At 42.5% G+C, this 15,462-nt stretch overlaps 1 protein-coding gene across 2 annotated transcripts in view; it reads right to left on the bottom strand.

Moving 5' to 3' along the window:
• RHBDF1 (rhomboid 5 homolog 1) overlaps positions 1–15,462 on the bottom strand; it is a 148,421-nt gene that overhangs the window by 20,738 nt on the left and 112,221 nt on the right. For both annotated transcript variants that reach the window (XM_044303376.1, XM_044303378.1), the window contains 5 exons: positions 13,803–13,925; positions 11,089–11,255; positions 8,985–9,236; positions 5,570–5,681; positions 1,866–1,940 (listed from right to left, as the gene is read on the bottom strand). In XM_044303376.1, the coding sequence (XP_044159311.1) occupies positions 1,866–1,940; positions 5,570–5,681; positions 8,985–9,236; positions 11,089–11,255; positions 13,803–13,925 (729 nt within the window). The remainder of the gene's footprint in view (positions 1–1,865; positions 1,941–5,569; positions 5,682–8,984; positions 9,237–11,088; positions 11,256–13,802; positions 13,926–15,462) is intronic.

Below are 15,462 nucleotides of genomic sequence, written 5' to 3'. Positions count from 1 at the left end.
CCCCCCCCCCCCCCAATTCAGTAAACCAAATTCCCATCAAAGAGGACATAGAAAATATTTTTTCTAATTTTCTGTTGTTTAAACCTGGGTTGCATCTTATAGTCTGGTGCGTCTTATTAAGTGAAAAAATATGGTATTTAATTTCTTAATTTAAATATTTCAACCCTGCAACGTACCCAAACAGGAGCTCACGTCTACACTTATGGCATTTCAGTACCCGCCTATCAATTTTAAAATTGTGGCGTGCCTTATATGGCACCAGCTGGGCACGGCATATTGGGCACTGATATACCATCCACAGATCCCCCCATAACACTGTCCGTCATCCACAGATCCCCCCATAACACTGTCCGTCATCCACAGATCTGCCCATAACAGTGTCCGTCATCCACAGATCCCCCATAACAGTGTCCGTCATTCATAGATCCCCCCATAACAGTGTCCGTCATCCACAGATCCCCAGTAATAGTGCAATCCACAGACCACCATTAGTTCCAAACCCACCAAAAGCACACCTTTTGGTTAAAACATTTTTTTTCCTATTTTCCTCCCCAAAAACCTAGGTGCGTCTTATAGGGCGAAAAATACGGTAGGCCTCAACTGCACATGTTGCTCTTTCTCTTCTAAACCCTGCTCGCAAAAAGCAGTTACATCCACATAAGGGGTGTTGCTGTAATCGTACTGACCCAGATAATAAAGTTACCATGTTAATTATACCTCAAACATTACAATGTAAAATCTCAGTGGCAGTATTGTAAGTTAATCAGTAAGTTGCTCCAAATGGACCACTAGAAGCTATAGCTTGTCCCACAAAAGTGCATACGAAATGATCCACGCAGACGAACTTGCTCTTCAGAATGTAGTTTATTTATAACTGGCAGTTGAGGAAGGCTGACATGCCGCAACGCGTTCTGTGAACCGTTTAATAAACTACATTCTGAAGAGCAAGTTCGTCTGCTGGGATCATTTCATATGCATCATATGGGGATCGCTCCTTTCCTGTGCAGACATTGAAAAGGTCGTGAGCTGTCTTATTTGGGAACTGTCCCACAAAAGTGACATACAGTTACATTGACACAAAAAAATAAAAATAAAAGTTTTATAGCTCTTGGAATGCAATGAAACATAAAAATAAAAAACAATTGCTTGGTTATTTAAGGTCCAAAACAGGCTGTCACCAAGGGGTTAAATAACCAAAAGAAAAAGTTATGGTTTTCTAAGGCACATGTACTAAAACAAATCAAAATGTGTTTGGTCAGGAAGGGAGGTAACTGGTTAGCCATATGTACTGTCTCTACCGTTTGTAATACAGATGGAGTAGATCATTTATATTCAGAAGACAAAGCTAGCAGTTTGCTCTGATTTTTACATTATCTGCAGGTCAAACAACTGAACTAACGGTGTAATACGGTGTTGCTCCCATGTGCATTGCTGAGAAAAATTATGTTTTATTATATGTAAACGAGCCTCTAGGAGCAACAGGGGCGTTATCATTACATCTAGAGGCTCAGCTCTCTCTGCAGCTGCTGCACCCTCTCCACTGTGATTGACACGGCCGGGCAGTGTAAACGTCATCACTCCTGGCCCTGTCAATCAAAGTGCAGAGGAAGCGCTGTGTAATGGCCCCGCCCCCTTTGATTCTAGATTCTCATTTGCATATATTAAAACATAGCTACAAATCTGCTTCAAGATGCCCTTTAAGGACTGGAGAGTAATGACTAGGATTAGCTACTGCTAGATTTCATATATCATGTCACCCTCTAAGTAATATGAGTATGGTAAGAAATGATTAATGGCACTCTCTATGACAGCAGTAAAGTACATGCACTATTTAGAAAACAAAAAAGGATCTGGTAATGACTTACTGAATTTGGTCCAATCCAAAAGTTTTCTTGTTGGATATATCTGACATTTTCATAAACCCCCTTATTCATTAGAACCTGCAGAATAAAATATAAATAATGATGACCATGAATGCACTTTTCAAGCATTTATTGAAAATATTCACCATCTCGGGAGACCTATTATGTGTAACCTACAAGGTGCAATGTGGCCTACTATACATCCAATACTAAATGTTGTCCTCTCCCTGGAATATACACAGGACTGTGGAGACGGGGCGGTTTTGAGTGGTGTTGGCTTCAAAGTAAATATATTACAGGTTATGTATTATTAATAAAGTATCATTAATTTACTGAATGCATAGCCGGTTGCACATTTATTTTCATAGGAATTTAGAAAACTTTAGACATTTAAGTCATGTAAATATATGTTATGATCGATCAGTATAGGGCGGCTGGTGTCAGAGTTCAGCTGAGGTTTACTGACTCCACAGCCCGGAATATACTCACTGTGACCAGCTATAGGAGTACACAACAGGTCACTGAGGATTAAAGGAGTTTTCAGAGATTTGTATAATGATGATCTATCCTCTGGATAGCTCATGAGTATATGATGGGTGGGGGTCTGATACCTGGGACCCTCGCTGATCAGATTTTTGAGTAGGCAGTGGCGCTCATGTGGGTGCTGTGGCCTTCGCTCAGCTAGGACCAGTTCATCAGTCACATGCCCTAGGAGCAGCACAGCCCCATTTAAGTGAATAGGGTTGAGCATGATACCAACCACAGCCGCTATACTGATATACTGTGCTTGGTGAGCTGTGAGAAGGCCGTGGCACTCACAGGAGCATTGGTGCCTTCTCAAACAGCTGATCGGTGGGGGCCCCAGGTGTCAGATCCTCACCGATCAGATGCTAATGACCTATCCATTCCAAAGGATCGGTCATCAATATCAGATCGGCAGGGGTACGACACCCGGCACCCCCGCCGATTACCTGTTTGAAAAGAAGGCGTGTGCCGTGCCAGCGCTGCTGCCTCTTCATTGTTTACCTGCCCGCCGTCGCATCTGCAGCAGTGAGCAGGTGTAATTACACCCAAGCCGTCCCATTCACTTCAATGAGACGACTCTGTAGTATACACTTCTATAGGAGCGATCTGTCCCATTGAATTACACCTGCTCACCGCTGCAGACGAGATGTGGGCAGGTAAACAATGAGGAGGAGGCAGCACCGGCACGGCGCGGCCTTTTCTTCAAACAGCTGATCGGCGGGGGTGCCAGGTGTCGGACCCCCGCCGATCTGATATTGATGACCAAGAAACATAAGAGAATTCTTCAAGTGATCCTCATTATCTTCCTCTGATATTAGTCAGCTAGAAATAATACAACATAATTGTAGGAATACTTCCTGGCTTACAAATGGAGCGGAGGGGTTACCCTCTAAGAAGCACATCCTGAGGTAACAATAGGCATAGTATTGGATGTGTAAGCTACAAGACGGACGTTTGGAGTGTCTCCAAAAAGTTGCCCACATATAAATATACTTACTTCCTTCCTTCCAAGGTGAAATTAGCAATACACATATCACAGTATACGTATTGAAAAAGAACAATCACTGAAAGATTAAAGATCTAAATCGATGACTGTGTAGGGCTTAGAGAGATATAACCTGTACGCGGTGTCGTGTATACATATCACAGAGTCGGCTGTACCTAAGACATATCCTGCGATGTACTGCAGCATTTCATGGAGAACAAATCAAGGACAATGTCACAATAAAGTGACATACCAAAGGTTAAATAGTATACGTAAAAATCACAATGATGACCAAAAAGATCACCAGTAGTGTCCCCTATGGAGATCCCATTACGACCCTTCCCCCCATTACGACCCATAGATTCATGGGGTCTCCAACAGGGCCCAACGAGTTTCCTCAATGTTATTGGTTTATCAGGGGACTGTATAGGGACATGAATATAGGTGGTGATACATTCATTGTAATACTCAGTTATCAAGACTAGAAATGTCCATGCAAAACCCAGACCGTTATTGCCCATGTATGTAATAGGATGGTAATCTTGTATCCAGGCTGCTTAATGCCTGTAGTGAGTGGAATGATAAGACAGCATCCATCCAGGTCTCAGCAAGCTACAGTATATAGATTAAGTTCTGCAGAGGTCTATTGCAGCCTGAAAACAAGAGAACATAATGCAATAGTACATTCCCCCTTAATGTTCATAGAGAAAAGAATGCCTGGACATATCAGCAAGCAACTTACACACATGCTTATTGGTGCTCCCACATAGGGATGTAACATTTAGCTGTCGGATGAGTGAAATGCTGTTAGGCCAGAGCTTGCTGTAGGAGGCCAGATGTACTGTAGAAGATCCCTCAAATAGTAAGGGCCCAGAGGTAAAACGCAGCATTTGCTAGATAATCACCTATGGGGAAAGGATTATAAGGGGACATTGTCCAAAACTATAAATGTGGTGCAGTGCCCCCTGATGAACCAATAACATTGAGGAAACTTGTTGGGCCCTGTTGGAGACCCCATAACTCTATGTGAGGGCAAGGGTCGTAATGGGATCTCCATAGGGGGCACTGGTGATCTTTTTGGTCATCATTGTGATTTTTAGGGTCCATTCACACATCCGTGTGTGTTTTTTTGCGGATCCACAGATCTGTGGTTCCGCAAAACACGGACATGAGCGATGTGCGTTCCGCATTTTGCGGACCGCACATCGCCGGCACTTAATAGAAAATGCCTATTCTTGTCCACAATTGCGGACAAGAATAGGACATGTTCTATTTTTTCAGGAACTAAATTGCGGACCCGGAAGTGCGGATCCGCAATTCCGGATCCGGGCAGCACATCATGCTGCCCCATAGAAATTAATGGTATCGCAATTCCATTCCACAAAATGCGGAATGAAATTGCGGACGTGTGAATGGACTCTTTTGTATACTATTTCACCTTTGGTGTGTCACTTGATTTGTTCTCCATGAAATGCCGCAGTATATGTATACACGACACAGCGTACAGGTTATATCTCTCCAAGCCCTACACAGTCATCAATTTAAATGATTCATGTTTCAGTGATTGTTCTTTTGAATAGTTAGAATTTGTTCAATGATATGCATAGTGCTAAGAAAATAAGAAGTATATTTATATCTAGGCTGTTTTTTGGAGACACTCCATACGTCCATCTTGTAACTTACACATACAACACTAGCCCGTACAGCACACAGTGATCTCAATTTAAATAGTTCATTTTCAGTGATTGGGAAATTATCGCTACAGTTATATAGTCCACTAGTGTATTACTGCATACGGTATGGTGAAGGGATCCTCAGTCTACATGATATAAAACGGAACTAGTAATGGGCTCAGAGTCGTGTCAGGATTACCAATGAATTTGGCCAACATATGGCTTAAATTGACCAGCTACTTCAATTTCTTTAAAAACTGCTGAGAATGGTGTATATTCTGCAAAGTGTCCAGGGGGTGTGGGGTACGCAATGCCCGTTCTCCATATAAAAGTCGCCTCAATGATTATGTGTTTGCGGTATAAACAATATAATGAGATGTCTTACTCCATGAGACATGGAATGTGGTAACATGATATATCCACTAGTGCATTCCATTACATTCATTACAAGTGCATAAAATTACAGCCAGTGATAAACTGGGAAAGCAAGCCTTCAGAAAGGCTGGAGCGGTTAAATTACTTACTGATTCTACGGTCTCATGCTGGGAAAATCCAACAGGTGCAATACCATAGATGCATACAGTCAAGATTGTAATCAGTAGATGCACGACTGTAATCCAGTATGTGAAGAACGGCCTGAGAGTACAGAGAGATTCATCGTTATCACAATTATAAGGCACATTACAGTGTAACGGACTGCTATGGTCACCTGGAGCGAAGCGAACTACAAGTGACGTCAGCCTCTATGTCTGCTACAATGCCAACCAGTGTGTATGTGCGTACCATTATGTACACATGCTAACATTCATGCCATTTAAAGTACATGCTCTAAGTCTTGTCACCACTTCTCAGAGGGATTGCCCAGCCTTTCCTAAGTGCCTATCAGCTGGTGGTGACCTATGCTGAGCACCCCATCATCACAGAAGATAGATAACTGTGGAATCTCCTGTATGTACAAGGGACTATTCCACTGCTCCATTTTAGCAGAGCAAATCCATACTATAAACAAAACAAGTGGAGTATTGTATCAAAAAATATATCATTTATTATAGAATATAAAAAATGGGGAACAACGGAATGTTGTAATACAGTACACGGAGAAGCACAGGGTGAGTCAATTCAAAAAGACACCATGAAAATACGCAAAATAATGCGCAATTGGGTACGGTCAGATGTAAGGCAAAGCTAGGGCTCTGGGCAACCAATGAGATACTAAGTATGCTGTTCACCCAATTAAGGGTATGGTACACCCAGTACCACAAACAGAAAGTGAACCCAGAGTCGTAGCTACATACACTATTGATGTAAATATCACCATCAACCCCATATAATCATGGGGTGAAAAATGGATATAAATAATACGATATTTGTACATAAATGGTACCATAGGTGTACGCCTAAGTGCATGGGACCCGACAAGAACACGTACAAGGGAACCATACACAATGTGAGTCAAGCTAAATGCAGACCGTACCTGAAGTTCAGGTACGGTCTGCATTTAGCTTGACTCACATTGTGTATGGTTCCCTTGTACGTGTTCTTGTCGGGTCCCATGCACTTAGGCGTACACCTATGGTACCATTTATGTACAAATATCGTATTATTTATATCCATTTTTCACCCCATGATTATATGGGGTTGATGGTGATGTTTACATCAATAGTGTATGTAGCTACGACTCTGGGTTCACTTTCTGTTTGTGGTACTGGGTGTACCATACCCTTAATTGGGTGAACAGCATACTTAGTATCTCATTGGTTGCCCAGAGCCCTAGCTTTGCCTCACATCTGACCGTACCCAATTGCGCATTACTTTGCATATTTCCATGGTGTCTTTTTGAATTGACTCACTCTGTGCTTCTCCGTGTACTGTATTACAACATTCCGTTGTTCCCCATTTTTTATATTCTATAATAAATGATATATTTTTTGATACAATACTCCACTTGTTTTGTTTTTGGTTTACTCTGGATGTGGTACAAGTGGTTACTATAGCTGTCTTAAGTGACAGAGCTGCCTCGTTGTAGGTTAATACAAATCCATACTATGTCTGTACACTACACAGAGAAAAGTCATCAGGCAAACAGGTTATTACAGTGCAATACTGTCAAGAGGAACCTGCCCTCCATGCCAATATTACAACAGAGGATGCTGACCCTGACCAGGACAACCAGCTATATGTAAACCTAGGAACAAGCTCTGATAGTTGTGCCAGGAATGGTTGTAAAGTCCCAAATATAACAATGCTGGCATAAAAGGTCAACCATTAAACACAATTTATGTCAAGTTTATGTCACCTAATAATAACAACAACAATGAGAACACTAGAGCAAATAAAATCTTAACGAGTTGCAGAATGCCCAATGACTATACACATCCAGGCAGTCCGCATTTAAAGGGGTTTTCTGAGGTCATCAGTATCTTATCAGTGGGGTCAGCTGTTTGAGAAGGCAGTAGCCCTGTGTCCTTCTCTCAGCTTCCCATAGGCCGAGTGATGACACATGGCCTAGGCTCAGCTCAGACCCACAGGAGTGATTGGGGCTGAGCTGCAAGACAATGCACAGAGAAGCCTGCGGTGCTTACAGGAGCACCGGTACCTTCTCACACAGCTATTTGGTGGGGGTCCCAGGTGTCGGACCTCCACCAATCAGATACTGACGGCCTATCCTGAGGATACGTCATCAGTATGTAAATCTTGGTTTCTGAACATCCTTTCAGAGTTAACAGCAGCATGGAGATTATGCATCTGCAGGAGCAGGACGCGGCTGACAGTGACAGCTGGGCTCCGCATAGGAAAAGCAGAGATATTTTTTTTTCTACCATCCCTACCTTCTCCATCACTGTATACACAACACTCGATGAGAGCTCTATATACAGATCAGGAAGCAGCAATGCAGCCCAATGGTCCCAAGGATCATGTGCTAGATAGAGGCCAGACAACTGCACAGATCAGCTTTGCCTTGTTACAACCTCAGGAGACTGTATTCCTCCTGTAACCTGGGCTAATATGTCAGCCCCAGATAGAGGAGAAATCAGCAATAAAAAATGTCATGCTAAAATGTCCCCAAAGGTCTTAGACCTTATGGGGGAACCCAAACTGTAAAATAAAAATCTAAGAAAAAATAAAATAAAAAACCCTGCCACTAGTCCACGCTGCAGCTTCTAACCCTATCCATGGTAACCTCTATACTACACATCCCCTATATCAAAATGACCGTAACGGAAAGAGAACATACTTTATTTGCATACTGTGCTATTAAAAAATGTTAATAAAATATGAAAAGTCTTTCCTTTTATTACTGAGTAGAAAATCGTAGTCAACTACACTTTTCTTTGCAGAGGCAATTTTCAATGGAAATTAACAGATAACATAAGCTCCTGTATGAATATAATGCATGCATCAGAGCCCCCCAAAAGAGACGTCTGGCATACACCTCAGTATATGTCTGATGGAAGACTCAGATGTAATGTGAACAGAGCCTTAGCCCAAAAAAATCCACATCTCATGAATAAATAAAAACAAGCATAAAATATTAACATCAGGAACCTATGATACACCCAGTACTTGCAGTGCACTCGTGGCCCTGAAGTCACAGGGGTCACCTCTCCTTGTAGGCCCCTCTTCTGACCATGCGGCCGATAACGTGAGTGGGCTACCTGTAGGTGTGGGCCTCCCATGCCTATTACATAACCTGGTTCGTATTAAACAAACTGACATGTCCATGCATCATTTTGTGGTTCTTTTAAAGCAGAGGATATTGTTGTTCAATCGCACCTTTAACCAATAAAAGGTCACAAATCCATAGAAGAAAGTAAATTTCAGAAAATAGCAAATAAAAACATCTATTTCTTCACAAGCACCTTATAGTGTGTTTTTTCAGTATTGCACGCACCAATTTCTACATAACAGTTTATTCTGTTACCTTTAAATTGCGCTTACCGGTGATCATCCATATCTTCAATTTGCCTTTTTACATAGCTATCTATTCTCTTGCGATAAGTCCTATTTGTTAATCTTCCCACCATTCCAAGCCCATACGGCCTTTTTTCTTTTGCAAAGAGTTTCCTCACTGGGATCGTTATCCTCTGTCCCCGCTTCTGAGGACCAACAGTGACCACTTCTTGGCACAGTCGGATTTTTGGCTGTACGAGATGTCCGTCCTTTGTCTTACGCCACCCTCTTTCTAATGGCCTGGAAACACACAGAATGGACATTTTCATGCATATCATTCTTTCAATGGAGAAACCTGTTCCACTGGCACAAATGACTACAGCACATTGGCACCTATGCAAAAAACAACCGCTCTGGTGGTACAATGGAAATATTATGTTCGGAACTATGGTCTTGCCTGCCCAGTGTTACTGCTTGGTGGTTATTTCTGTTATGCGTCTTCGTAGACTTGACTACTGATGTAGCATACCTGACTTTGCCATTTCGTACAACAAGGTGCTATTTATGGTTTTCCATTGGTTAACCTGATAACTGATCCTCATTGTTCCATTCTATTTAGCCATGTCTAAGTTATATATTTTTCTGGAAAGGGTGGATGACAGCCAATATGGCCATCATTATTGCCTCTGCACGGGTCGTGCTGTGTATTAGGAACCACAAATTTCGGTCCCCAATGCACAAGCACCGCTTGTGTGGCCTGCACTGACGGATGCAGACCCATTCAACTTGAATGTATCCGCGATCCGTCCACACCACCAAAAAAAAGAGTATGTTCTATTTTTTTGTGGTGCAGAATCATAGACTGAAATGCCACAGAAGCACTCCATAGTCCAGGGATGGCAAACCTGCGGCTCCCCAGCTGCTGCAAAACTACAATTCCCAGCATGCCAAGACTGCCTACAGTTATCAGCCTACAGCAGGGCATGGTGGGAGTTGTAGTTTTACTACAGCTGGAGGGCCGCAGGTTGGCCATCCCTGCCATAGTGCTTCCGTGGCCTTCCACTCCATATCTTACGGATTATCCATGATAACGTGCGCACTTGGCAGCAATACTTGCATGTCCAGCACACATTTGTGTGCATTAGCCCTAAGCAAATATACAGATGATGTGGGTGCAGCTACACATAACTAGGCATATTTGCCAATTTAAAGTGGACTAAAATTGATTGACTTGCCTAAAAAAAAAGTATAATAGTGAAAACAAGACAAGGTGTAATGGGGTTGTCCAGCTTTTATTAAGTGATGGCCATCACTAGCTGATCAGAGGGGGGTCGGCCCCCCCCCCCCCCCCACACACACACACGCACACGCACACATACACCACCACTGATCAGCTGTTTGGGTGTAGCTCTGTTGCTGGTGCCGGAGACACACAGCTCCACCACCTGTGTAGTGGACAGAGCTTGTAACTGCAGCGCTGCTCCCACTGACTTCATTAGGAGCAGTGTTGTAGTAAAGAGCTCCCATCAATATAAGGTTCACGGTGCTGACTTCCAGCAACTGATCTGCACCAGAACAGCTGATCTTATGGGGGTGCTGGCTGATCAGCTAATGGTAGCCTATGCTGAGGATAGGCCATGAGGATAGGTAATACAAGCTGGACAACCCGTTTAATAAGTTATAACAGAAAAGATCTCAGGAGTGTAAATCTATTCACACACTGCAGATTTGTTGCAGAAATTTCAGTGAATGTGGCTTAGAACAATCTATGCACATGCTGCAGAAAATCCCCCATTCATATAAATGGAATTGATATTCAGCTGCAGCAATTCTTCAACAAATCTAGTGTGTGTGAACATACCCTATGGGGTCGTCATATAAAGGTATGTCTGTCTTATGACGACAATTTGGGATTGACTTGCACCCAGCTTCAGCAACTTATGGCGATCATTATGGGAAGTTGCACCCAAAAACATCATTTTTTCTGTTGCTGCAGGGAAATGTACTATTTCATGGCAGCAATCTGAATGAATGGCCATCCATGTGACACATGGACGGACAATGGGGTCCCTTTCTATGATGTGCATATGCCCAGGCACATGAAAAGGGATTATATTACAACTTTATTTTCCATATTTATGTGTCCACCTACAGCATTAAATGGCTTTTTTCTAGTTCACTCTTGTCCAAAGCACTTCCTGTCCGCTCGACAGTCTCTTCTGATTTTGAGTTCTGCTCAGCCTCTTTGATGGCAGCCTCTGATGGAGATTCAAAGACTTCATCAGGATAACTTGACATATCTTCATGAAGAGCTCCTTCCTGATAAACAAACAGGTATGCTACACATCATGATTTACATTGCCAGGTTTCATTACGTGGGTCCTGGAACAGGGATGTGCTGAGTTCACCCGTCAGTTATTTGGTCAGTTCTTTCCAGCAGTTACTGGGAGCCAAATCCAGATGTGGGTAAAAAGTGCAGATCTTTCCATTATACCTGATCTCTGAGGAGGCTTCACTATGGGGTTTGGCTCACAATAACTGGTGAAAATAACTGACCAAATAACTGAAGTGTGAGCTTAGCCTTACAATATACAATTGGCAATACATGTAACCACTATTAATATTAATAATAGTTTTCTCTATTGTACTAAATGAAAATGTGTCCCACTGAAGGGAACACTCACCACTCATGCCCTATAACAGCTTTGCTGTTCTCTACGAAAGGCAAATATTATTTTAAACCTCACTTGGAAGATGACCAGTGGATGTTACAATGATAACTAGTGTTGAGCTGAAAAATTCAGTGAATATTCGATTTGCCACAAAGCCGAAGTTTCTCGTGCTTCGTCGCAGCGACTTGATTTTCACTGAATGGCAGTAAAAAAAAAAAATCATACTTACATTATCTGATCGAGCTGCCATCTTAATTGAAGATCTTGCATGAAATCCTGGGCGCAATGACGTATGACGACATGAGGCCGCGTGAGATTTCATACTAGATCTTCAATCAAGATGGCGGCTGGCTCTTCACAATCAAATGGATGAGGCAAGTATAATTTAATTTTTTTATTTTACACTGTATTATTGTTGTCGGATGCCACGATCAGCTATGAATGTGTGATCTGAGGAGTACAATGATGGGGTGGCGGCGCAATTGCCGCTCCCTGCCATTGCAGCCACTACTTACAAAGAAATGTGCTTTGTGATGAAGTAATTCGTAACTAAGCAAATTTTTTTGTAAAATTCTGCGAAGTAGCCGAATCAAATTTTTCTAAATTTCGCTCATGACTAAGGCCTCATGCACATGAGCGTTGTTTTGGTCCGCATCCGAGCCGCAGTTTTGGCGGTTTGGATGCGGACCCATTCACTTCAATGGGTCCGCAAAAGATGCGGACAGCACTCCGTGTGCTGTCCGCATCCGTTGCTCCGTTCCGTTATAACATGTCCTATTCTTATCCGCGCTTTGCGGACAAGAATAGTCAGTTATATTAAAGGCTGTCCGTGCCGTTCCACAAATTGCAGAACGCACATGGACGCCATCAGTGTTTTGCGGATCCACAGTTTGCAGACCGCAAAAAACGGAACGGTCGTGTGCATGTAGCCTAATGATAATGTCCACTTCTGAACTGATAGCCAGGAACACCACACTACTGGTAGTCCTCTGCTGGAGTCCTGCCTTATTATTGCTCATGATTTTATATAAAAATCCAAATATTCAATTCTGTTTTATATGTTTTTAAACGTACAATCTGTTAGTTTGTGGGGTTTGTTTTATTACAGTAGTTTCAAGATGTTAAAGGGACTCCTCATAGCTTCGGATTGAAGGGGATAAAGCCACAGCACCCAGCACAGCAGATACTATATGTGTAGCTTGCAGGTGTATGAAGAGTGGAACCTACACCGGTCTAATATTGATGGCTTATCCTAAGAATAGGTCATGTCACAAAGTTTTATGACATATACTAATGGGTTTGCAAGTGCCCAGGGGCATTTCCTATTGCAGCAAGTGCCCATGCCCTCCGGAGACTGTCGCTGATCGCTCCTCCCATGTCTCAATGTAAGACAGCCCAGTGTCCTTGCGTCGCAGTCTCTGCTCCCTGAAATCCCACGCTAGCTCACTTCACTGCCGGGCCCTGGCATGAGCAGTCAGTTTACTGGTGCAGCTGCCCACAGTGAGCAGTGTACAGCGCATGCCTGGTTCCAGCAGTGAAGTGAGCTGTGACTGAAGGACACTGGGCTGTCTTACAGTGAGACGTGGGAGGAGCGATCAGCGACAGTCTCCGGAGGGCATGGGCACTCGCTGCAATGGGAAATGCCCCTGGGCACTTGCAAACTCATAAAACTTCATTTTTATGAACATTAAATCCCGTAGAAAAGGGAAAAAGGTATGAACCACCACCAATTGAATAGTGATGGCCCACTGTAATCATCATCAATATTAACATTCCAGAAAACCTGTTTAAAGTTAAAAGTGTCTTCTGGTACTTTTCTACGGATGGTCTATCCTCAGGAGGGGTCTGGCACCCCACAGACAGCGTTCTGTAGTAGCTCTGGCACTGGGGTTACTGCAGCTGTGTAGTTTTGGTGCTGGTATCCGGTACTGGAGCTACTGAGGAACAGCTGATTATCAGAGGCGGGAACCCCCGACAGATCAGATGTTGATATACTGAGTATAGCAAATCAGTATAAAAGTACTGCAATACTCCTTTAATAGACGTTTTAGAAAAATGAAACATATTCAAATACTTCCAGTTTTCTGCTCTATAAAACATTTATCATCTAGTACTCTGATGCTTGTAAATGTGTGGATAAATAATGTTACAATTACACACTTTATTTTTCATACAGAAAGCAAATAAATCTCACCCGTGCAAAAAAAGAAGTATCTAATTCATCTGGAAAATCCATAGTGTCCTCTTCAAGAAAACTAACTGGGGTGAAGCTTCTCCGTTGTACCCTTCGTAATGTACCTTCTTTCACCGAACGGCCCTGCATTTTTGAAAGCATAATACACATCATGGTAAGTCAAATCATGTCCACAAGTGTTTGTTCATCATATGCATATGCATCTACAACCTATTTACATACTGATTGACTTTCTATACATACAGAATTAGGAATGTCTTACTTTATTATTCATAATTTTAATATCAACAGTCACCACTTTTCAGCCTCTGACACCTGTAGCAGTTGATTGGCTGCTGCGGCTGTAGTTACACCCATTACACCATGCTGTACAATCGACCTGCAGTGTCCTCACTGCAAGTGTTGATGTCATTGTATTCTGTATACTGTATACTGTGCCTGTCCCACAGGCTGTATATGGAGAGAGTGGTAGGTTCCTAGGTATTGTGCCAGGCAGGGCTAGCACCACTCCTTCCTGTCTAGTAAGAAGTGAGACAGTCTAGTGTGAGCTGCAGATGTGTATGTAGCAAAGACCAGAGCTTAACGGGGAAGCGTCCATCCCCTTTGCAGAGTGACAACATATGTGCAAACACTTGTGGGAAACTTCAGCGACCATACAAAGAGGATTGCTGTGCATTTGTTAAAGAAAGGTAACCTATATAGTGGCTACAGACTTCTCTGCATGCTGGTGGTGGCAATAAGCTTCAGGTTCCCCATCATATTAAAAGGACAGAAGGGCCCTCTGTTCAGGGACTATATTCCACTGAGGATACTGGGAAATTGTGTATATATATATATATATATATATATATACACAATATATATATATATATATATATATATAAACACACACACAGATAGAGAAAGAGAGATAGTTGCACCCCGTGAGGCAGAAAAGGAGAGACTGTATAGCCTGATTAAAAAGAGAGAGAGAGAGAGAGAGAGAGAGAGACTAGCCTCCTATATACAGCCTTGGGAAATTGCATATGCTACTGTACCTGTAAGAGCTGTGATTACAGATGAGCAAATGTAATATTTTGAAATTTGTTCACACTTCGTTTGTTGGTTAAAGGTGAATAGCATTATGGATTCCGTTACTGTGGACCATAACGCAATTCTATGACTGAATGCATAACGGAATGCCTTTAGAGGCATTCCGTTATTCATTCTGTCATAATAGAAGTCTATGGCCTGCAAAACGGATCCGTCCCATTTCCGTTATGCAGGGGAGTCCTTCCCTGCATAACGGAAACGGGACGGATCCGTTTTGAAGCCCATAGACTTCTATTATGATGGAATGCCTCTAAAGGCATTCCGTTATGCATTCAGTCATAGAATTGCGTTATGGTCCACAGTAACGGAATCCATAATGCTATTCACCTTTAACCAACAAACAAAGTGTGAACGAATTTCAAAATATTAAATTGCTCATCTCTAATCACAGCCCTTTCATAACAAATTTCACAAGCGTAAATTCGCTCATCTCTAACTGTGATTAATGTGTACAGCACCTGTGTGAACCATTTATTGAACTGGCTCAGTAAAGTACAGTGGACTTGTTGCATAAAACCCAGCCTTATCACTGTGTGCATCAACAAATTGTTACATCATTCAGAGACCC

The sequence above is a fragment of the Bufo gargarizans genome, chromosome 8 (genome assembly GCF_014858855.1).
Source record: "Bufo gargarizans isolate SCDJY-AF-19 chromosome 8, ASM1485885v1, whole genome shotgun sequence".
Taxonomy (NCBI): domain Eukaryota; kingdom Metazoa; phylum Chordata; class Amphibia; order Anura; family Bufonidae; genus Bufo; species Bufo gargarizans.
This window is presented reverse-complemented; position numbering and strand designations above follow the sequence as displayed.